Below are 22,303 nucleotides of genomic sequence, written 5' to 3' on the forward strand. Positions count from 1 at the left end.
GAGACCAGGCTTCACAAGGAACCCACGAGGTGGTAAGGCTAGAGATTGGAATCGCGGTTACCGACAGAGAGGGATGAATCGGTAGAGTTCACCAATCAGTAAGGCGTGGAGTTGCCAGGACGGGCTTGTCATTCAGACGCATATCCTCCATAATTAGGCAGGGGGTGAAATGACGACGAGAGAAGGCCGACGAGACTTTCACGCTCTCCTCGTGATATAATTTTGCCTTCCGTTGCTCAGAAGCCTTGTTTCCGCCGCTGAAGAGGCATGTGGGTGTCTGATACCGCATCGATCAAGGCATCATTTTGTCCCAAATGTGTACACTGTACAATCAGGTAATGGGCGGATAAGAGGTAACCGTGTCTACCAAAGGAACAAGACGTGCGATCAGCCACTCTACAATCAATTGATACACGAAGATCCAGTATCGTTCCGGACTCCTGAGGGTTCGGTCGAAAGGTACACATATTCTCAAGGCCTGAGCCATGACATGAGTAAATGTCGGAACAATCGGTAAAACGGAATTCGGGATCATCCTACACTCTGGAGATGAGCCACTTGTGGTGATGATTGAGATTAGATCTTTCTGAACCGACCCCTTCTGCAACTTGACCTGGTTGTATGACAGGGCAACACATGATCCGCTAGTGGACAACAATGTGCATCTGTTACCGTCGATCTTCGAGAATTGTTCGGCAAAGCTGGTTGACGGATTACGAACCGTTGTCAATTGTTGCTGCAAGAGCATGCAGAACGAGACTTATTCCGTCCGTAAAGGCCGAAGGCATTGTTCTCTGGTCGGAATGACGAAGCAAGATCGGGAATGAGCATGTGGATAAAAACACGGTGTAGCTCCGAATCCTTCCCCAGAGTTCTTGGGTGAGAAGTCTTGTGCTGTACGTACTGTTGTTGTGCAGGGCCAACGCAACTTGGTCTCCTTAACTCCTATGAGTCCTACCCAAGACCTGGGCAATTCAATCAGCCTTGGTTGACCAAATGTGCAACAGCACAAGGAACCAGTGGTGTTGGCATGCAGAGGCACTTGCACGGGGACCCAATTCATGGCCTATCCAGACGAACGTCGCAAGAATCCGGATCCCCCGAACGTCATTCGGGATTTGAATGTTTGGACCGGATGGATAGGGCGGATCCCTTGACTTGTAGTCAGGGCATGTAGGGGCCAGTGGCATGGTGCAATCAGGATAAAGACGGACGACGGGAAGGTTGTGAGGGGTTATTGGACGGGGGCCGCCATCTCGGAGATGCGGCAGGGAGACTTCCAGGGCCGGATGGGGAGTGCAAGGCTCTAAGGTGAATGCCCTAAGATCTGAATGGGTATTGAATATTAGGCATTTGGTATTATTGTTCACGACTGTTTTGGGCAGTTAACCTACGTCAGTCAGTTAGCTGTCAGTTCACAGTTGGGGATCACGACTCCGCGGACATAGACAATTAGACATGAATTGAAAGCGGATGCACGGCAGCATGGAGCCAACAGTGGAGCCTGTACGTAATTAACTCCTGGAGGAGTGGAAGAATGGAAGCCTTCTTGAATTGAATCGAATGAATTGAACGATTGATCAGCTTCCTTCTCTTTGCCCAGTGGCCCAAGTATTGCCCAGCACCCGATCGCCGTCCGATGGTGTCCCGTTCCGTTGCGAGTTGCGAATCTGCGAATCCCACTCCGACGGCGTGATTAGGTATTCGGATTATGACATGAGATACGAAGAGTAGGAGTTAATATCTTACCGTGGATGTGAAGGGATGAGATGGAATTGTCGGGTCTCTAATTAGGCTCTAATGACTCCCTATTTTGCCATCATCGCCATCATCGCCATCATCACCACCATCACCTCCATCACCTCCATCACCACCATTGCCACACGTGACTTAGTCAGCAGGTCAGCACTTGTCGATTCTCCAATCCCTTCGACGATTGCCGCATTTCGTCATCGGATTTATAACCCGTTCGGTTTAAATTGGAATTATCCTTACCGTTATCGATACCAGACCCCGTCTAATCAACTTACTCAACCGAATATGTACGGCCAGACTGCCAGTCCCTACCCGCCCATTTGAAGCCGCCGCATGCCGCGTTATCCCCGGCCATTCCATCCCGATGCCTGTCTCCCAGAAATCCATCGTGTCTTGCCTCTTGATCTCTTGGATCTCTTGGAAATGATGGATCAATTGCAACCATTTAAACCATCCCTCTTGGCCTTGGCTTTTTTCCTTCGCCGTCTGCCATTCCTGTCCTTTCTTAACTCACTCTTGAACTCCCTCACTCTCTAGTCTTAGTGTCTTATATATATCCCCACGGACCCTTTCTCCAGCTGCCCTCTCCAATCCCACCATTACCGTCTTCTCCATATTTCCCTCGAGAAATCCGCGACAAATCTGCCTTGCCGAATCATCCGCCGTCGACTTGGTCCTCCCGATCATCTCAGATCATATCCTTTTCCAACTCAACCTTGCTCCTCTGGAAATTGCAGAGTACCGAACCTTTTCATGGCTTCGTCCCCCTCCGTCTCCTCACCTCGCATCATCAACTCCACACGAGGCTCGACCTCGCCCATCCTCGCCTACTATCTCCAACCCAGCAGTTTGCAACGCGCTTAGCGAATTCGAGTCTCTTTCGCATCCCTTCTCTCTCGACCATCACCGTTCAATTGAGCCTGATTTGGAACGCATTGATGATCTGGTGTCGTCCGTGCCACTGTCTGACCGCGCAGCGCGCCTTTCTGTCTAGCTTCTGACCCGATAACCCCCACCAAGCACGAGGCACACACTCCAACCGTCCTGGCTGTCCACCGTCCCCGTCCGATCTTGTACGAACCGAAGGTCATCATGGCATCTTCCCAGACCGAGCAAAGACATCGACCAGTCGAGCAATCCGTCCAAATGCCGGTGAATGCGGTTTCGCACCTAGTTTCGCCCCCTGTCGCTACCGGAATCGGACCCCCATCCGCGACATCGACACCCCAGCAACCACCTGCCTCCGATTCCGAATCTCGTCTGAAATCCACCCAAGTAGAGGATGATGGTACTGGAAGTGGAAGCGAGACGGCAGAACCAATCACTCCGACCAGCGATGCGAATCACCATCGATTCCACGACCATGGCGAATTGCCCGCGTCCGACCATCACATTCTGCCTCAATACGCGCCGGCCATGAATTTGAAACCTCCCACCCCCATACAGACCATCCCTAATACCACTTCTCCCATATTAGAGTCACCATCGCGGTCGCCAACTCGGGCTACAAATCATTCCATCGCCCCTGGTCCGGATCCACTACGTCCACGACCAGTGTTTGTACCAAAGACTCTCCCCGATACTCCTCCACCACCACGAAAATCTCCGTCGCAATCATCCAGCGAAGAGCCTGCAACACCGAAAGGTGGAATTGGCAAACGAGTGGGTAGCTTCGTGAAAAGTCGTCTTGGACGTACCTCATCAAGCAAAAACAAGAACAGTCTGGTCCCCGATGGCACCGACGCCAACTCCAACAACATCAACCGCCCCAACACAGGAGCAGTTGATTCCTCCACGCCAACACCCAAAGCCAAACGCATCAGCTCATTCTCCCTCTCCGTTCGAAACTCCCCGAACACGTCCAAGACCAACTCGGGTACCAACACTCCTCCATCCCCAGCCTCGCCAATCGAGAACAATGCGTTAGAAAAGTCCCAGACATATAATGGCATTGCCGGTGGTCACTCGCAGTCAACATCTGGGATTGCACGGATGTCATCTCCCAGGCCAGGCGTTACCTGGGGCAGCGTCCCTTCGGGTAGTGGTCTGCAAGTGCCCGGACCCCATCGCCGCCGCTCCGCTAGTACCGACCAAATTCCCATCATCCGGCCGACGACCGATGATCAAGAAGGCGATCCGACCGATGGCCTACGGATTTCCTACTCCAAAATGGCCGTCGAAGGCACCGGCCTCAAAGCTCGCCGGTTAAGCACGAGTCTCCCGGGCGAGTTTTGGGTGGATTTCTGCGAACTCGAAAAGGAATACAAATCGCCAAGCATCTTCCCCGGCCGACGTGGTCATCTAGTGGGCAAAGGCGCTACGGCGACCGTCACATTGATGCAGCGGCGCGGTGGACACAAAGATGAGCTATATGCCGTCAAGGAGTTCCGTGGGAAGGACAAGTCCGAGGCTGAGGAGGAGTACATTCAGAAAGTCAAGTCGGAGTTCAGCATCGCCAAGAGTCTACATCATCCCAACATTGTCGACACGGTGCAATTGTGTGTGCAACATGGTCGTTGGAACCATGTTATGGAGTACTGCCACGTGGGAGAGCTCTATACCCTCGTTGAGAGAGGGTTATTCCGTACCTACTACAAACTGGAAGACCGGCTGTGTTTCTTCAAGCAGATCGCTCGGGGGATTGATTATTTGCACAGTCACGGCATCGCACATCGAGACATCAAGCTGGAAAATTTGCTTATGACGAATGAGGGCTACATCAAAATCACGGACTTCGGAGTCTCGGAGGTATTCTGTGGCGCCCATCCAGGATTACGAGAGAGCGGCGGCCAGTGTGGAAAAGATATGGGCGAGATTCGTCGATGTGCTCCGGGCATATGCGGTAGTTTGCCGTACATTGCGCCGGAGGTGTTGGAAAAGAACGGTACGTACTTGTCTGAGCTCCTTGTGCTTTTCATATCCCTTGTCATTTTCGATGTTGCATTCGCCCTTTATTCACCGTTGCATTCCCTCCGCCTTCCCCCGCATCCCATCATCCAATGACGTCACCTCATCCCGAAATATTGCCAGTCTTTCCGATTATGATTTTGACAACTTCGTTCCGACCATGCTGACACCGTCACATCAGGCGACTATGACCCGCGACCGCTCGACGTCTGGTCCTGCGCCATTGTCTTCCTCACCATGACCTATAGTGGTTCACCTTGGCAAGCCGCCAAGCCTGAATACCAGCACTACGCCAAATTCGCCAAAGGTTGGAGCGACTGGCTCGCCGTGCATCCTGACGGCATGATCAACGATGGTGTGGAGGGCACTCCGAAATGTGGCCCTGTTTTTGCCCGTCTCGACTCCGCACCCCTGAAACGTTTGATGTTGAAAATGCTTCACCCCGACCCCAAGAAGCGCATCAGTATGGCTGACGCGCTTCGCACTGGACTCTTGAAGAGCGTGGATTGTTGTTCGGCGGAAAGCTTCGAAGAACCTGAACAACGGGGTGCTGTCGATGCTACCAGCAAGAAGAGCTGCAAGGCAAACCGAGTGCTCAAGAAACATTCACATTTGCCACCTCGCGAACATAAGACGCCGAGGGTGCTACGACATCGTTTCGATATGGGCGATGGGTACTCATGAGAGCAGCACTTCCCACATCCGAGTACATTGGAGAGAGGTCTAGAATAATATCACTTACTGTTTCGTGTAATTTGGTATATCTCCAGACTGACAGGAATGTACATAGTCGTCGGATCCGACGAGTTTCCACGGCATGGTTGTTTATACCATGAAGTCCGTCGCAATTAATTGGGATGGGCATGGCCCAAAAAATAGGAGATACCATGCATAGTGCTTGTAAAATCTGTGTATGATAGAACCCGAGGCACCGGTTGATAAGCTCAGTAAAAGGCATGAATTGAGTTCGGCTTTGACTAGGTTCCATGGAGTCCGCCGGGTAGACAGAACTCTTATTCAAAAGGATGAATTACACGTTTCACCGTATGGTCGAACCGTGGACAGATTCCAATCAAACTAAGGTATTTTCTATCAACCGGATGGTTTCGTTTCTCTGGTTCGTGATGTGTTGCTCGCCACCAGCGGTTACAGAGTAGCAAATATATAAATTGAGACCGCGCAGACCAGGATAGTACGTGCAATCGTCATATACGAGGACAAGGTGATGGAGATCGTATTCACTTGAGGTGCACTGTTTAAGCACATCATTCTCCGGATTTTCGAACACACATAGTATCCAGGACTCAATGTCAACGAGAACTAAAATTCAAGACCCAATTTACTAGAGCTGGCCGAATGCCTTGGGATTCTCCTGTCCCGGTAACAGGAATGGAGGCTGAATCGTAGAGCCGGACCCCACCTGAATTGTATCCGAAGCGTAAAGCGATAGACGACTGACAAGAAAGAGGAATTGGACCCTTATCAGGTTCAACTGCGAAAAGAATAACGAATTGAAGCCCGATTATTGCAAGATTGCACTATATTTTACCTCTTTGCCCGAACTAGTAGGTAGGTACCTTACTGTGCCAGTACCAATTCAAGTTTTGAAGATGCCTGGGACGATTGATGGCAACCCGGCAAGTCTGCCATTCTCCGTCACTGGAAAATCTGCCATAGTAACGGGAGCTGGATCTGGTGCGTCTTTTAAAAGTCACGAAACCATCACGATGGAAACTCGCTAATGGTAGCAGGTATCAACTACTGGTTCGCAAAGCTGTTGTTACAGAGAGGTTGCAATGTCCTCATTGCAGATATTGCCCTCCTCCCTGAGGCGAAAGTACTCCTGGAACAATACACTTCTCAGCCTCGTGCCATTTTTCACAATACCGACGTTACCAGCTGGCCTGACCTGGACTCCATGTTTGACGCTGGAGTTACTGCATTCGGAAATATTGATCTGGTGTGTCCCGGCGCGGGAATCTACGAACCCCACTGGAGCAACTTCTGGCATCCTCCTGGTACCTCTGTGAGCAAGGATGCGGTGGACGGCGGGCGATATAGCATTCTGGATATCAACGTGACGCACCCAACCCGTGTGACGCAGATGGCGATATCGCATTTCCTCAATCCTCCCCCTGGTATCGAGAAAGTCAGCCCTGCCAACCCGAAACGGATCGTGCATATATCCTCTGTTGCAGGCCACGTTTCAGGCCTGGCTAACCCCATGTACATCGCTTCCAAACATGCGATGCATGGCCTCGTTCGAAGCCTTGCCATGTTGGAGACGATCGGCATACGCGTTAACGCGGTTGCGCCGGGACTGGTGAAAACCCCGCTGTGGACCGATCACCCGGAGAAGATGAAGTTGGTAAATGAGGATAAGGACCAGTTCTGTACTCCGGAACAGATTGCGGACAGCATGTTGAGGTTATGTGAGAAGGAGGACATGGTTGGAGGTATCATCCTCGAGGTGTTGCCACAAGAGCGGATCGTGCAGGAATACAACGACCCTGGCCCAAACCCCGAGCATCTTTCCCTTAGCAACGGGAGAAAAGGAGTGGAAGACGTGTTCGGTTGGTTGGGGAAAGCTGGCTGGGGGGTTAAAGGGAATGTATGAAAAGATGGCGATATCGGACTGTGCCAGAGGAAGCGTACCTGTGATACTTTGATGTCTTTGAGTCTCGGCCCATATAGGTGACAATCATGTAGTTACGCTTTTTCATCCTTTTGGAAACATAGAGTGACAACTTGTTGACCACTTCTTCCTCCGAACGTATAAGTCGGATATTTGATGCGATCCCTTAAAACCAGATTGCTCTCGTCAGAGATGAGCCACGAAATGACCTCATCTTCCGTCCAGTTGCAGCTTGTAATAATGAGAAGACCTCCCGGTCTCACCAATCGCTGGAGCCGGTCACCGTAGCCTTCACATAACCGGCGACCTTGTTCATCTAGCTCGCTAGAAAGACTGATAGCATCGAACGTCCCTTTATCAAGGGCAACATCAAGTCCATCTTCAGGGGGAAACCAATCCCCAGGAGGGTCTTTCATGATATCCCACTTTCGGAATTGAAGTGCAAGTCGGTCGGGAGGGACGTTGTCGTCGATTACAATACCCCTCGTTTTGGAATCAACAATCTGAATTGCCAAATCTATGCTCTGCTGGCTGTAGTCCACACCAACCAGACTTCCTTCCCAGCCTTCTTCACGGAGACTAAAGAGCATATGGCCATTTCCGGTGCCAATATCAACGAATGATGCCGTACTTTTCGAAAGCACTCCCTCATCGGACAATGACTCCAGAAAATCGAGTACTCGCTCCTCAGCTGCAGCATCCGAGAACCACACTGTTCCTTCATCCGAAGGTTCGGCCTGATGGTTTACAATCTCGTTCGCATATGCTTGCTCCCAGCTGCTCACCGTTAGTATGCGGAAATCATTCGGTGTTCACTTCTTACTATTCTTTTGTGCCGAGTTGGCTCGCAGGAAGATGCTCCGGGGCCATCTTGATCTGGAGATTACGGAGATACCGTAGTACATGAAGCCTGTGTGAGCATCAGACGCGAAAATGCGAATTATTTCTCTCCTCTCAGTCCGGTCAGGTGATTGTGTGAAGTCGCGAGGTCCCGTGACCACGCGTTTTGAATCACGCGAACGCGCTGCCAATTATCAATGAACATCGCGTGCGCAACCAACAGAAGATGGAACCTATATTCATGCATTCAATGGCAACAATAGCGTAACTGAATTATTGATCATCTGTTGCAGCAGGAATAACAATGGTCATGGACTTCAGTCCGATATGTCCTCCTCGCAACCATTCGTCTCCTCCCTTCCGACCTGTCCAAACTCGCGCTTCACCTTCCGACACCTCCAACAACTGTCTCAGTATAGTACTACCACACCACTTCGCGTCATAGCCCTCGTGGATCTCGATGCCTTTTATGCCCAATGCGAGATTGTCCGCCTTGGCCTTCCTCCGACCACCCCACTGGGAGTACAGCAGTGGCAAGCTCTGATCGCAATCAACTACCCCGCAAGAGAATTTGGCCTCAGTCGGCACGTAACACCTCAGGAGGCACGAGAGAAGTGCCCGGAGGTCGTGCTACCACACGTGCCAACATGGAAAGAAGGGGACGATCGGTGGCGGTACCGCGAGGACGATGACCGGGATATTGCGACGCATAAGGTATCGCTGGACCCATATCGCTTGGAAAGTCGCAAGATTGTTCAAGTCATCAAGGAGACATTGCCCAGCCACCTCCAACGTGTTGAAAAAGCCAGCATCGATGAAGTTTTCCTGGATCTGTCGGCGCATATCCACTCGATACTGCTGGAACGCTTTCCAGAGCTCCAAGGACCTCCCGACGATCCGGCGGAGCTGTTACCCGAACCACCTACCAGCGCGATCGATTGGGATGCGGATAAGCTTATCAACCTGGATGATGACGAAGAGCAAGATCACGATTGGGATGATATCGCTATGGCGATTGGAGCGGAAATCGTGCGAGGTTTAAGGGATGCCGTGCGGACACAGTTGAAATACACTTGCTCAGGAGGAATTGCACGCAACAAGATGCTTGCAAAGCTTGGAGCGGGGCACAAGAAACCGAATTCACAAACAGTGATACGGAATCGCGCTATATCCCAATTCCTTTCCCCCCTGAAATTTACCAAGATCCGGAATCTGGGTGGCAAGTTAGGTGACCAGCTTGTTTCCCACTTTCATACCGACTCTATCACCGAACTCCTTTCTACTTCTCTTGGTGGTTTGAAGCGTCGTTTGGATGACGATACCGCCGCTTGGGTCTATTCAACACTCCGAGGCATCGACCATAGTGAGGTGAATCCCCGAACTCGAATCAAATCCATGCTCTCTGCGAAATCATTCCAACCCACGATCAATTCCTGGGATGCTGCCGTCAAATGGCTAAGGATCTTCGCAGCGGATATCTTCCTTCGATGCATGGAAGAGGGAGTTTTGGAGAACCGAAGGCGACCAAAGACCCTGGCGTTGCATTTCCGGCAGGGAAACACAACACGAAGTCGTCAGGCACCCATTTCTAGCGCGAAAAAAGCCATGACTGAAGATGGCCTATTGAACGCAGGGAAGGGACTGCTAGCCCAAGTCGTGTCCGAGGGAAGGGCCTGGCCATGTCGACATCTTAGTCTATCGGTTGGAGGTTTTGAAGACTGCGTCGAAGAAAACAAGGGGATTGGGAACTTTTTGCTGAGAGGTGAGGAGGCGAGGATGATGAATGAAGAGGTGCTTCAGAGGGATAAGAGATGGGAAGAGGAGGGTGACGAAGGGTATAACGTTACAGCGATTGCTAGTGTAGGAACGAAATCAGCGAAGAGAAAAAGACCCCATGGCGATACAGGCGCGCTACATAAATTCCTCCGACCAACATCAGAACTGTTTCGTCCTGATCTGGGTAGTCGGTCTCATGCAGTTCATACCAACATGTCTGCCTCGATCGAAATGAGCGGCTCGCACCCGAAGACATCGGCATTACCCCCTAGTATTGGTTCCAGGGCAGAGAATTCCGGCTCGCCCTGTCCCCGCTGCAGCACGGCGATTTCGCCTTCGTCCAAAGATGAACACGCCGATTGGCATTTTGCCTCCGATCTTTCCACCCAACTGGCTGCTGAGTCCCCGACCAGAAATCGACCTCCAGACATAATATCTGAGAGAAGTCGGAGGGGGGTTAATACCCAGGATGGAAATGCCAGTGGGAAGGGAAATGGTAGAGCCAGGGGTAGACCGAAGAAGAACGAAGTTGGAATGGCAAAGGGGCAAATGAGATTGACCTTTGGGAACGGTCAGAACTAGACACTTTCTATCATGTAAGGAACCGTTGTACAATTCAAACCCGAAAAACGAGATCTTGCCAGCACGAAAGATGAACGGAACACCTCCAGGCATACTAATCAACATGGTCTTCCATTTCGCTTTCCTGAGTATATCGCATTGCCTATGAATCCATTATCCATTTAGAACCTGTCAAGTTGCGAGATGACTGCGAAATAGCTTCAATCGGTACCGACGGCAATGGTCGTCCATGGCGGTGGTTCCCTATAAAGGGAGGATAGAAACTGCACCACCGCAGTCTAGCACCTCCATCATTCCATCAGGGTCGTTTATTCGTCCGCGTCCTATTCTTCCATTTGCCCAAACATGCCTTCATCATCGCTCATGGCCCGTTCGTCCACGATTCGACTAGTCCCGTTCCATTCATCGTCGTCCTCCATCTCCATCTTCATGACTTCATGGTCTCCCATCTCGACGTCTCGATCAGCATCCAGTCTCAACTTTCGTGCCGGAGCGCCAGTGCTCACAGCTCCAACGGGGAATACTTTCTGCTCGATCGGACTGACTGGTGGACGACGCGGCGCGGATTGGCTATTGGTGAAGTGCGAAAAGGAATTCGAGATAGATCCGGCATACTGGCTAGTTCCTGGCCCCGAACCGGAAAGATATTGAGCTGGGAGTGGAGGGACTGGCGGTACGTCTGGGGGCAACATGACCGGGCCAGTTTTTGGAGTACCGTAGCTACAACTCAACAAACCAACCGCGGCGGCTAGATCGGCCGACGTTGAATCATCATCTTCTTTCTCCTCGTCGATGCCACTAACCACATTTCCACTCGACCCACCCCCGGAAATGCTATCCATTCCGCGAGAGATGGCGCCAACGGTATGGGATGAGGAGGCAGTCGGGTTCGTGGTAGCAGATGACGTACTCCATTGACGGTAGTGGGACATATAAGGTCGACCTTGAGGAGCGGACTCGGAAAAGCCGGGAGACGTTACGGCGGTGGCAGCGGTGGACGTGGAATTATATGAAGCGGACAGAGCTGACGATGCATTGGAGGCGCTGCTAAATCGGTGCGTACGATCCAAATGAGATGGCGGAGCTTTGCGTCCATGTAATTCCCGACCGCCCGGCGGGGGTGTGGTTTCGGGAGAGGAAAGGGACATGGTGGAAAGGGCAGGATCCGGGTCTGGCGATGAGGTCGGATCGGATGATGCGGCTGGAGAGTCCGATGAATGGGATGATTCCGGACCGTCTTGATTCATGTTGACCAGTACCGAGGCGGCCTCGAGGAGTTGTACCTGCTGATGTTTCGAGATCAACAGCTTTGATGTATAAGACCATTCGGGAGTATGTTCCCATCTGCATGGAACCGTTAACTTTCGGCCTTCCCCGCTATGCGAATGAATAGGAAGCGCTCCGAAACAGAACATAGTACATGAAATTCGCGAAACAATAACTTGGTGTCAATCACATCCCCTGAATCAAGGGGATGTCCAGCGTGGGAGAAACTTGGAAAAGGGCTACCCACAAGTGCTTGGTGAGACAGCTACTATGCTTATACCCCTTTCCACAGGTTTCGCAACGCAATTCTACCGCGCTCCTTCGTCCTTCTCCTTTGCTCAACCTTGAGCCTTCGCTCGCTCTCCGTATGCGTGGCTTGCTAGCCGCCTTGTTCGCTTCGGGCATTGATGCCAGGTTCGGGCCATCAATCACAGCACTGCCGGTATGACCGTTGAGGACTGAAGTTGCGTTCTTCATTCCAGCCATTCCCTGAGCGAACACGGCGGAATGATTCGGCATGCTGCTGGGAAGTGCGAGATAACTCGACGATGTCCCTCGACTGGACCTTGTTGTTGATTTCCGGCCAGAATCGCTACCAGGATCGGTGGGCGTGGACGAAGAACCCGATATCTCACGCGCAGCCGCAGCCATGGCAGCAGCATTGTTCGCAGCGGTCGACGACATACTCTTCCGTCGCGTCACTCGATGAAGTGGATTGATGCTCCCGACCGACAAGGAGTGCGAATGCGTACGGGGAGCGCGTGATGTGTTCATGGCGTTCGAGATTGCGCTGGTCGAAAGTCGAGAATGGTGGGCATGATGTGCGCTCGTCGGACGAGGGTTCATGTCCTGTAGAAACGGGTAAGCGGCGATTCATCGGCATGAACCATCTCGGACTCATTTGAAGTTTAGGAGGTCGTAGAGTGGAGGGAATTTGGAGAGTTGGAGACGTTGGAGGACACATTGGTTGATACGGGGAAAGGGCTACAGTAGCTGTTGGACCTGAACCAAAGATCGATTCCGAGACCATCATCAAGGTCGGGTCTATTTACCTTTGCTGCGGTCATTGTGAAACGATTTCAAACGACCCTCAAGTCCTCCTCGCCGCGATGGTACAGCTCGGACTTGAGAGTCGATCAGGGTTCGAGGAAACCAAATTGGGCGGGAAGATCGGGAGTAAGACAGAAGAGAGAGAGCTTGTGAGGGAAATGAGCGACGGCGGGGAAGCGTGGCAAGGTATGGGACACGACTAATACCGAGTTGACAAGCGTCGGTAAGAAAGAGGGTCGATCCCGTTCAAAAGCGGTTCAAAAGCGGTTCGAGGCCATCAATTGAAACGATTGACGTGGGATGGAAACTGGAAAGGCAGATAACGAAGCGGGAAGAACCGAAAGAAAGAAACGTTATTGGGAAAGATGAACGAAAAGGCTGAAGTTGGAGAATGGGTGGGAAAGGGAGAGAATGGACAGCCTCAGGAAAAAAATATTTGGGAAGCGGAGAAAGAAAGGATTGGGATTCCAGGGAAGGCTGTAAGGTGGTGGCCTGTAACGAGTGAGGAGAGAAAGGGTAAGACCAAGCCACGAATCCGACTGACGACGGGGGAGGGGGGGCCTGCGTTCTTGACTTTGCCCTGTTGAGCGATGGCGAATTATTATTGGGAGGTGGAGAGGGGGGGAGGGGGGTGGGTAGAGGGAGGTACCTGTAATGGGGGAGAAAGAGGAGGGTGGATAGGGAGATACACGTAGCGAGAGCGTATAGAAGAGGAGAGTCTCGGACAGAGGAGGGCTATTATGGAGGGTGGAATGCCGAACAAGACAATCAATAAGGAATTATGGTCCGGAATATTACATATGTATCACAAGGAGATGTCAGGTATCTCCAGTTCAATCCATGAGCTCAAGTCTCCCACAGCCACAGTGGGTATCGATAATTATTATCTATGCGCGTGCAGCTCTCATTACAAATCTCGGGAAAATCCCGTGGTATATCTCAATTCTCAATTCTCAATTCTCAATTCTCAATTCTCAATTCTCAGTTCTCAGTTCATTGAGTTCATTGAGTTCATCTTGGTAAGTACTATTAATTAATAATTCTTATTTCCATTCAATTCACCACGATTCTACTACGTACTTGCACGTTCATCCTTAAGGGCTCCACCCCTCCACTCCTCCAGATCCTAGTGTGCCAGCCGATTACGCACAGAAGCCGATCCGGTGATGTACAGGCAACCTGGTCAGGTGGCTTGATGGTTTCCAGTGTTCCAGCGGCTATCAGCGATTGAGCGATGTCGACATGTCGTAGCACAGATTGTCATGCGGAGAGTCCGCTCGACTCTGGTTCTAATCTAGTCACCCCCGCTTTAAAAGAGCTTGTAAAACAGGCGGAACGTGGGGACAGTAGAGGCCGAGAGGTACAGGCGCACAGCACCCAGGCGTCGGAAGTTTGAAGTCCACAGTCAGAAGTCCACAGCCTGAAGTCCACAGCCAAAAGACGAAAGTTAAAGCTCTGCCTCCCTCTCTCAGCACTCTCAGCCGGATGAGGATTGAGAAGGCAACACGATGCTGCATCGCTGGTGGTCAACTGACGAAGATTATCCCCAGTTTCCCGCCATCTCATGAGCCACTCCTCTAGTCACGGTGTCATTTGTCAACCATCAGGCGTACTTGCGCTGATCAGGAACACGGAACACCATGAGATGGTGGTGTGCACACTCCACTCCATGTCGACAGCGACTGGTCCAGGGGCTTGGAAAGTTGAATGTCGCCCCAATGCTGGTCATTATTCATCAACCACCACTCACCACTCTCCACTCACCAGCCTCTTTGTCCAGTTCCCACATCGGACAAAATCCATCCGGTCCCTTGCGCAATTTCGACTTATTATTGCAAGGGTCTGGTGACTGCCCACTGCCCAGTGCCCGCTGCCGGGCGAGACAGGACCTGGATCCTCGTGAGACATGATCTTGGCAGTTGGCACTTCGTTGTCCTCGTCGTCAGTTCACGACATTTTAGACGATGGCCGAACAGCTGTGGGGTGTTCTTTTTGACATTTGGTTGTTATGGATTCCAAGTTCCAAATCGCACAGGTATTTGACCAAAGACCGCCATGAACAATCTATCCTGCACTTAATCTACCTCCTACGGTCCATCTCCCCTTGCGAAATAGTCCACACAATATCGAACCCCATCGATTTCCGATTCCATGGTCTGCCTCCTTTGTGACAATACTTGACAAGCAAGCTCATCACCCCTAAACCAGAAGCTATAGCGGAGCATTGTGACCGTCTAAATTCAATCTATATATGAATATATCCGGGATCATCTTAGTTCATCTCATACGGCCTCGAAATCGATCGGTTTACTTGGTCGAGCTATGGACCTCGCGTTTGAGCTTGCTCGATAATGATTTGAGAGCAGGCGGTATTGGATTCACTCAGTGGAAATTGAAGCTATGCCAAAGGGTGAAGAGCACACGCGCTGGTTTTCGAGGCTTTCTCCAGTCATCCTCCATGACATTCCATGATTGGACTCACACCCACGTCAGGACCGATGAGCACGGCATTCGTGACCAGACCGGTAGACATCGTCTCGACACGATCGAGGAAGGCATGCGCAGAAGGCGAACTTTCCATATCCAGGATCGGTTGTCGACTTTAATCTGCCATTTGTCTCATCCAAATCCACTGGGAATAACTGTGGATGAATGATAGCGACCTGGCGATGACGAGATCAGAGACGATTGACTGCTAGAAACTATCAACACTAGTCCCGATTCGGGTTCTCCCGTAATATTCCTGGTGGGTCTTGCGATGTCGGGGCTCAAGCCGGAGAATAGCCGGTTCAAATATGTTGGTTGTGGGGGAGGGGAAATTTTCGTACAGCTACAGCTTGAATCATCACTCCCCACTGACTGATACTCGTTTCCATCAGTCTCATTCTCGTTAAACCTTTCACGACTCACATTTGTTCGAACTTCAATATGGCTTCGGTAAGTGGTCCGAACCGAAACCTGCTTTCATCCGTGCTGACTGGCTTAGAACTCTTATTCCGTCCTCCTCCTCGGAGCGGGATTGTAGGTAGAATCCCTCCATGCAACCGTCATTAGCTAATGACTACAGTGTCGCCCGTCCCACGGCTCAAATCCTTAGCGATTCCGGTGTCAAAGTCACCGTTGCTTGCAGGACTCTCGAGTCGGCAAAGAGCCTCTCGTCTGGCCTTGCGAATTGCACCCCCATCTCTCTCGACGTTGATGACACGGCAGCTTTGGATGGAGAGGTTTCCAAGGTCGATCTGGCCATCTCTTTAATCCCCTACATTCATCACACCAAGGTCATCAAGAGTGCCATCCGACACAAAAAGCATGTCGTGACCACATCCTACGTCTCTCCTGCTATGGCGGCCTTGGATCAGGAGGCTAAAGATGCGGGTATTTCCGTTTTCAATGAGATTGGAATGGATCCGGGCATTGATCAGTACGTCATTCTCGAGCATGAATCCGTGAATCCGTGAATCCCTGCGACTAAATGTCATAGTCTTTACGCCATCAAGACCATTGCCGAAGTTCACGAAGCCAAGGGCAAGCTTGTTTCGTTCCTCTCGTACTGCGGCGGGCTTCCCGCTCCGGAGAATTCGGACAATCCTCTTGGCTACAAATTTTCCTGGTCAGCACGCGGAGTCCTTCTGGCTCTGCGACGTACCGCTCGATATTGGAAGGATGACAAGGAGATTGACCTGCGTCCCGAGGAGCTGATGGCTTCGGCAAGACCATACCGGACCTTCCCTGGTTTCGCATTTGTTGCCTATCCGAACGGCGATAGCGTCCCGTACAAACAGCGATACAACATTCCCGAATGCCGTACCATCATCCGAGGATCTCTTCGATACGACGGATTCCCCGAGTTGGCGAAGGTGTTTGGTGATATCGGATTCCTCTCGGAGGAACAGAAAGATTATCTCGATCCCAACTCCTCATCCCCTCCAACTTGGGCCGAGGTCACATCCAAGGTCATTGGATCCTCAAGCTCCAAGGAAGAGGATCTCGTTCGGGCTATCTCCTCGAAAATTTCTTTCCGCGATAACGATGAGAAAGAACGCATCCTCGATGGACTGCGGTGGATTGGAATGCTGTCGTCTACTGAGAAGGCTACGGCTTCTGGTACGCCGTTGGACACGTTGTGCGCGTCTCTGGCGGCAAAGATGGGCTATGCTGAAGGAGAGCGGGATCTGGTGTTTTTGCAGCACACCTTCGGTATCGAATGGGCAGATGGCAAGAAGGAGACGAGGACCAGCACTCTTGTGGAGTTCGGTGACCCGAAAGGTTACACTGCCATGACCAAGTTGGTCGGTGTCCCATGTGCCATCGCCGTGTTGAAGGTGTTGGATGGAACCATTACTAGGAAAGGTATCTTCGCTCCAATGGACATGGAGATTGCGGGACCTGTTATGGCCGAGTTGGAGAGCAAGTACGGTATCACTATGAAGGAGAAGACCTTGTCCTTGCAATAGATGATCTGGCGATGTAGTTCATCGACTCGGTACAAAGTCAAGCATAAAAGTGCAACGGGATCCATGAACCGCTTCTGGCATGGGTAGGTTATCATGAATAGAATAAACGACTTTTCGAAGGCGTCACGTACACCGTCCTCTTCATTGTGACGATCTAGTTTGGCTAGTGATTTGTATGCATCTCCCAATCGTAATCATTCGGTGACATTATCTTCCGGTAGTGAAACTAACACATTTGCTGGCGAAAGAACGAACACTTCAGTTGCATCGCTATCGTGTGTTGCAGAGGCTATCATTTCTACTGTGCATTCGCTTCGGAAGCAATTTCATTCCTGGTTTTGAACTTGGACCCATTCTTATTCCCCTCTGATATCGGAAGTGTACTTGTGACAGGGAATTTAGATTAACATTCTCGACAAAAGTCTTCTAACCTCCAATTCATAAGAAGGATGTTACCATCGCTTCTACATCTCTCTCCAATTCGTCCGGAAGAGCCAGAGTCTGCCGAAGATATTTTCAATGCTGGGCTTTCCCTCTTCCCTGGTGATGTCACCGTTTCCCATGGGGATGCCGATATGGCGGTCATATATCGAGGCACGAGCCAGGTTGCCAGGGAGAGAGGTGACCTGAAATTTGAACTCGCAAGAGTAGAGCAAGAGCATGAAAGGATCAAGTTCGCACATTATTTATGGAATTCTAGCGTGCTCATTGCAGAGCTCATCGGCAGTATTCCTGACTACAGATCGGAGCCACATCAGTGGGGTCTGGGAAGATGGTGGATCAGCGGAGATGATGCGGATAGATGGGATGTAAAAGGGAAGACGGTTCTAGAATTGGGAGCAGGTATGTTTTGAGTTCTATTGAAAAGTTTGGTCGACTGATTGGGATACAGGAGCAGGACTTGCTGGTATCGTTGGTGTTCTGGCTGGAGCAGATACGGTATTGTCCCCGGTCCATTGCCCCCAACTAGTTCATTAACTGCTCTGAATGGAGAACGAGACTAAAGGAGTCAGGTCACGATCTCCGATTATCCATCGGATACCCTCTTAAAAAACATTCAAGCCAACGTTGAGAGGAATATCCCACCATCCCTCCAGAGTCGTGTCTCGGTACAGCCACATCTCTGGGGTGATTTTACAACTCCATTTGCTGAACGATCTCGAGGGTTTGACCGTATCATCGCAGCCGATTGTCTTTGGATTCATGCGTCGCATAAAGCACTAGCTGAGTCCATGGCATACTTCCTATCTGACCATCCGAGCGCCAGTGTATGTGTTGTTGCTGGCTTCCACACTGGTAGAAAGATCGTGGCCTCCTTCTTCGACCTTGGAAGTTCGAGTATTCTGAGACCAGTCGGCTTGGATATCGATGAGATATATGAACTTGATGTTGATGGCAATCGGCGGCATTGGGATCCTGAACGAGAGGAGGACATCACAGAGAGGAAGAGATGGCTCGTCTTAGCAAGGCTGAGGCGATTTCGCATTCAAGAAGCAGACCTATGAAGGCAATATGACACGGCTCGTTCGGACTGCGGAAGTATACCCGCTTCCCAAAACATGTTGAAACAAGGACAGATGAATGGACAGCGCTTCACTGGCGACCAAAACTTCAACCACCAGATTGCCGACTTTGCAAACTCGCTGACACGAAACGAGAAACCAGGACTCTGATAGGTATCCCCAGGAATTTATATAGTATTACAAGTGAAAAACGTGGCCTACGAGATAAAGGTCGTGGAAATGGCCAGTATGGTTACATATGGAGAGTTGGATAGAGACATTCCACGGATCACATACAATGAATCGGTGGAATTGCTTCACCGGTATTCATCGACGAAGATCTCATAGATTCATACGATGGAATCCTTCATGTGCATTAGAGATATGAAACAATTCATACATGATGAAGGCTCTGCTGCCAGATGGAAACATGCGTGGAGGTGGGAGTGGTCTCCTACGGACCTTGCTCGTTGACTGCCGCTAGTCTTGACCTGATGAGATCTTCATGCATTTCACCATTCTCGTCTCGATAATTGCGTAATACTTCTTCTCGCATCAATCGTCGTGGGGCTCTTCTGCCTGTGAATAGTTCAAACTGTGCAAAACCCTGCTCAGGTAGAAGATCTAACCCGTCCATCGGGATAAATCCCCGACTCGCTTCGGCTCGAATCTGTCGGAGCAAAGGGGTGGAGAGTGTTTTGTAGGCAACCTTAACATCTCAGCATTATTTCTAAACGTTTCTAGCAGTCAACTTACCTCAAGAATTACTCCGCCCGTGGGACTCTGAAGCCATGTGGAAGGCATGGTGAAGTCCGAAGGAGGATTGTTGCCCACTCTATGGGTTGGGACACATGACACAACGATGGTTGGTTGTCGGAAATCGGCTGGCCAAACATCGTCTCGAGAGTGCAACACGTGGAATTTCACCTCGCCCCGCGGAAGGACGAAGGAAGGGAAGGGATCGAAATGTGCCGACCTATTGCCTTCGTCCGAAGATAGGAGTATTCTGGTGAAGTGCTCCACAAGGCGCTGAGCATTCGAAAATGTGCGGTTCAGGATCACGATATTCCTTACTCCCAGGTTCAACATCGCGTATATTGCGGCTCTTGCCATGCCTCCAGCACCAATGACCAATGCAGCAGATTTCGGTCCAACGGCATTCACCGGAGAGAGTCCACGCTGGATACAAGCACGAATTCCAACCCAGTCGGTGTTTTCCCCATACAAGGCTTGCACTGGCCCGGAACGATTGGTGTTTTGAGCCATCGCTAACTCGGATGGGACGGAACCATCATCATTCAAATGTCGTACGGGAATGACCGTGTTTACTGCCCCGATTGCCTGAGCATGGCGGCTCAGCCGATCAAGGAGTTTGATGACTTCCACCTTGAAAGGTAGAGTCAAAGCTGCACCGCCAAAATCGTGATCCTTCACAAGTTCTTCTAAGACTTGTAATGTGGAGGTCTGATGTGTACGAAAGACGTGAGGCATCCCGTAATTTTGGTATGCCGCATTGTGCATCACCGGAGACAAAGAATACCATGAGCTAGCACCGACGATATAAAATTTCATGGGGTCCAGAACAAATGAACTGAACAGGGCATTGGTCGCATCTCGAGCAGTAATGTGGGGGGAATTCAAGTTTCCAGGTCTCCTCGGTTCTGGGGTGACAGTCGTAAGTATTGGATTGAAGCAGGCGGATGATCGGCCTCGAGGACCCAGGTCGTACGCGATGACCGGTATTCTGGACGAAGCCGATGGCTTCGGTAACACGTATTGAGGTGAAGGTTCATCCATGTTTGATGGAGCAAGGCGAGTAATACGGATGAGGTCGAAACCAAGGTTGACGGCTCGATCGTATAGGGAAGTCCACATCTCATGATTCCATGGAAGGGATTCATGCTCAGTCGCCGTGAAAACGGCCATGACCTTGGTACCACCTCGTTCATGAAGTAATTTGGATATGTCTTGGTCCGAAAGTCGTAGATCGATCGTGATGTACTCTGGAGCCAAACTTAGCCCATGGTGGATCAAGTCCATGTATCTTGCACGATGGTTCTGGCTATCTGCCGAATGATCCTCCGCATGGTATATGATCGGGACCAATGTATTTCTCCGTATTCGACCGATGGCGTAGCTAATGTCATTCATTTCTTGTTCCGTTAGGAACGGATCTGAACCGGTTAGCTCCATAAATGACCAGGCAGAGGACATACCTTGGATTGCGTTGGGGATGACAAGCTCAAAAGCATCCGCGCCAGCTTCAAACGATTCCATATCTGATTTGGCAGGGAGGATATTTGCCAGTGGAACAGACACGGCATATGTATATCTTCGTCGCTCCAAATGTATACGAGACAATGGATATGCTGACTCCAGACTAGAAACATTGTGTTTCGCGCAAATCAGCGTGATGAACTTTAAAAAATGCCTTTCCGCACGCTTCAATGTGAGGGATGGAGTTGGTGACCTGACACCTGGCGGCTCCCCTCCAGCCATTGGATTCGGTCGATTTGGTCGTTCTGACACATTGTAGAATTCGTGATTGGATATCCGGCGAAAGAGCGATTCGCATATTCTTAAGAGTTCCGAATATTTCTCGTTCGGTGATTGCATATACTCGTGCACGCTCGTCGGTTCTCGCATGACATGAATGACTGGATGAGACTGGGCATATTCTTGCAATTGCAACTGGACCGTCTTATCCATCGCAGGGAGACCGCAAATAATGACGCAATCCTTCTCATTGTTGGAGAGGACGTCCCTCATGACCTCCATTTGCTTTCTCTGATGTTCCGTCGCTCCATGCTCCTTCCGATACGATACTGCGGTTTGGCCAGTGGCCTCTTTAAAGCAGACATCGAACTCGACCAGTTTCCGATGGAATGCCCTTGAGGCTATGATTCCCAAAGTCGATTTTCCGGACCCCCGAACACCAAGAAGTACGATAGTAGCATCGGGAGGGAAATTACGACGCGATGTGTCCGTCTGCGTTTCTAGGTTCGAAGAGGAACGCTTCAGCTTGGTTCCTAGACTCAAATCAGCAAGCTTTCAACATCTTGAGTAGGATGCGGCATTGACGCGTGAATACTCACTGGGACGATTGGATGCCTCCTCATGCGACCGAGACTCCGTAGTCTGGATATTTCTCGATGATGATGTACACGGTGAATCCCTTTCGACTTGAGAATCACTAATTGCATCGAATCGTCGTTTGCCACCGGTCATGGCAGCCATCGCCAGTGGATCCGGACAGAACGCTCACACGTTTACCGTTCTTGAAAAGAAAGGAGGAGCTCCCAGGTGAGTACGCTCTCCAAAATATACAGAAAGTATCATCTTTGAGTCAATCTGCAGGGATATTCCTCTTAGTTGCGTCAGGTACGTACTTGTAAAATCCGAGACATGGTGCTTGAACTGGTTCAATCAAAGACATGGGTCTTGTAGATCTTGCATAACGCGGGGCGGATAAAGTCATATCCGCAAGGGCCGAAGCCACCCGACTTTTCAGGGAGGATCCAATTGTCCTCCAGCAA

The 22,303-nt window shown here is 50.7% G+C and overlaps 10 protein-coding genes across 10 annotated transcripts; 6 read left to right on the top strand and 4 right to left on the bottom strand.

The window, feature by feature from the left end:
* Nucleotides 1-282: 282 nt before the first annotated feature.
* P152DRAFT_454980 (uncharacterized protein) lies at nucleotides 283-562 on the bottom strand. The gene has a single exon (XM_033678691.1). It carries the CDS (start codon nucleotides 485-487, stop codon nucleotides 332-334), a length of 156 nt encoding a protein of 51 aa, XP_033538374.1. The 5' UTR covers nucleotides 488-562; the 3' UTR covers nucleotides 283-331.
* A 3,164-nt stretch (nucleotides 563-3,726) lies between these two features.
* P152DRAFT_388533 (kinase-like protein) lies at nucleotides 3,727-5,346 on the top strand (the record flags this gene model as incomplete). The annotated part of the gene is made up of 2 exons (XM_033675933.1): nucleotides 3,727-4,639; nucleotides 4,844-5,346. Coding segments are annotated over 2 exons (1,416 nt in total), but the record flags the coding sequence as incomplete, so codon positions are not given.
* Nucleotides 5,347-6,398: 1,052 nt separating this feature from the next.
* On the top strand, nucleotides 6,399-7,420 carry P152DRAFT_454985 (NAD(P)-binding protein). Its single transcript, XM_033678692.1, has one exon. The coding sequence runs from the start codon at nucleotides 6,404-6,406 to the stop codon at nucleotides 7,277-7,279; it is 876 nt and encodes a 291-aa protein (XP_033538376.1). The 5' UTR covers nucleotides 6,399-6,403; the 3' UTR covers nucleotides 7,280-7,420.
* On the bottom strand, nucleotides 7,372-8,167 carry P152DRAFT_389000 (S-adenosyl-L-methionine-dependent methyltransferase; the record flags this gene model as incomplete). Its single annotated transcript, XM_033675962.1, has 2 exons — nucleotides 7,372-8,074; nucleotides 8,121-8,167. 2 exons carry the CDS (start codon nucleotides 8,165-8,167, stop codon nucleotides 7,372-7,374), a joined length of 750 nt encoding a protein of 249 aa, XP_033538377.1.
* Nucleotides 8,168-8,242: 75 nt separating this feature from the next.
* P152DRAFT_136437 (putative sister chromatid cohesion protein) lies at nucleotides 8,243-10,746 on the top strand. The gene has a single exon (XM_033673813.1). It carries the CDS (start codon nucleotides 8,465-8,467, stop codon nucleotides 10,493-10,495), a length of 2,031 nt encoding a protein of 676 aa, XP_033538378.1. The 5' UTR covers nucleotides 8,243-8,464; the 3' UTR covers nucleotides 10,496-10,746.
* A 72-nt stretch (nucleotides 10,747-10,818) lies between these two features.
* Nucleotides 10,819-12,607, bottom strand: P152DRAFT_464202 (uncharacterized protein; the record flags this gene model as incomplete). The annotated part of the gene is made up of 2 exons (XM_033680547.1): nucleotides 10,819-11,839; nucleotides 12,009-12,607. The coding sequence occupies 2 exons, from the start codon at nucleotides 12,605-12,607 to the stop codon at nucleotides 10,819-10,821; spliced, it is 1,620 nt and encodes a 539-aa protein (XP_033538379.1).
* A 630-nt stretch (nucleotides 12,608-13,237) lies between these two features.
* On the top strand, nucleotides 13,238-14,326 carry P152DRAFT_454991 (uncharacterized protein). Its single transcript, XM_033678693.1, has 2 exons — nucleotides 13,238-13,391; nucleotides 13,461-14,326. The coding sequence occupies exon 2, from the start codon at nucleotides 13,552-13,554 to the stop codon at nucleotides 13,846-13,848; it is 297 nt and encodes a 98-aa protein (XP_033538380.1). The 5' UTR covers nucleotides 13,238-13,391; nucleotides 13,461-13,551; the 3' UTR covers nucleotides 13,849-14,326.
* A 1,413-nt stretch (nucleotides 14,327-15,739) lies between these two features.
* P152DRAFT_470732 (putative Saccharopine dehydrogenase) lies at nucleotides 15,740-17,265 on the top strand (the record flags this gene model as incomplete). The annotated part of the gene is made up of 4 exons (XM_033681000.1): nucleotides 15,740-15,748; nucleotides 15,798-15,832; nucleotides 15,879-16,232; nucleotides 16,293-17,265. The coding sequence occupies 4 exons, from the start codon at nucleotides 15,740-15,742 to the stop codon at nucleotides 17,263-17,265; spliced, it is 1,371 nt and encodes a 456-aa protein (XP_033538381.1).
* A 431-nt stretch (nucleotides 17,266-17,696) lies between these two features.
* Nucleotides 17,697-18,770, top strand: P152DRAFT_505266 (nicotinamide N-methyltransferas-like protein; the record flags this gene model as incomplete). Its single annotated transcript, XM_033682427.1, has 3 exons — nucleotides 17,697-18,108; nucleotides 18,158-18,204; nucleotides 18,279-18,770. Exons 1-3 carry the CDS (start codon nucleotides 17,715-17,717, stop codon nucleotides 18,768-18,770), a joined length of 933 nt encoding a protein of 310 aa, XP_033538382.1. The 5' UTR covers nucleotides 17,697-17,714.
* A 7-nt stretch (nucleotides 18,771-18,777) lies between these two features.
* On the bottom strand, nucleotides 18,778-22,155 carry P152DRAFT_479235 (uncharacterized protein). Its single transcript, XM_033681699.1, has 4 exons — nucleotides 21,863-22,155; nucleotides 20,984-21,796; nucleotides 19,524-20,941; nucleotides 18,778-19,476 (listed from the first exon to the last, which is right to left on the bottom strand). Exons 1-4 carry the CDS (start codon nucleotides 22,002-22,004, stop codon nucleotides 19,222-19,224), a joined length of 2,628 nt encoding a protein of 875 aa, XP_033538383.1. The 5' UTR covers nucleotides 22,005-22,155; the 3' UTR covers nucleotides 18,778-19,221.
* Between the last annotated feature and the right edge of the window lie 148 nt (nucleotides 22,156-22,303).

The sequence above is a fragment of the Eremomyces bilateralis genome (genome assembly GCF_010015585.1).
Source record: "Eremomyces bilateralis CBS 781.70 unplaced genomic scaffold P152scaffold_2, whole genome shotgun sequence".
Lineage (NCBI taxonomy): Eukaryota > Fungi > Ascomycota > Dothideomycetes > Eremomycetales > Eremomycetaceae > Eremomyces > Eremomyces bilateralis.

Coding starts and splice junctions, on each gene's coding strand:
- P152DRAFT_454980 (XM_033678691.1), bottom strand. CDS start 487: ATGGCTCAGGCCTTGAGAATATGTGTACCTTTCGACCGAACCCTCAGG.
- P152DRAFT_454985 (XM_033678692.1), top strand. CDS start 6,404: ATGGTAGCAGGTATCAACTACTGGTTCGCAAAGCTGTTGTTACAGAGA.
- P152DRAFT_136437 (XM_033673813.1), top strand. CDS start 8,465: ATGTCCTCCTCGCAACCATTCGTCTCCTCCCTTCCGACCTGTCCAAAC.
- P152DRAFT_454991 (XM_033678693.1), top strand. CDS start 13,552: ATGGAGGGTGGAATGCCGAACAAGACAATCAATAAGGAATTATGGTCC.
- P152DRAFT_479235 (XM_033681699.1), bottom strand. CDS start 22,004: ATGGCTGCCATGACCGGTGGCAAACGACGATTCGATGCAATTAGTGAT. Junction 21,797..21,862: donor GGAGGCATCCAATCGTCCCA/GTGAGTATTCAC, acceptor ATTTGAGTCTAG/GAACCAAGCTGAAGCGTTCC. Junction 19,477..19,523: donor CGGGCGGAGTAATTCTTGAG/GTAAGTTGACTG, acceptor TGAGATGTTAAG/GTTGCCTACAAAACACTCTC.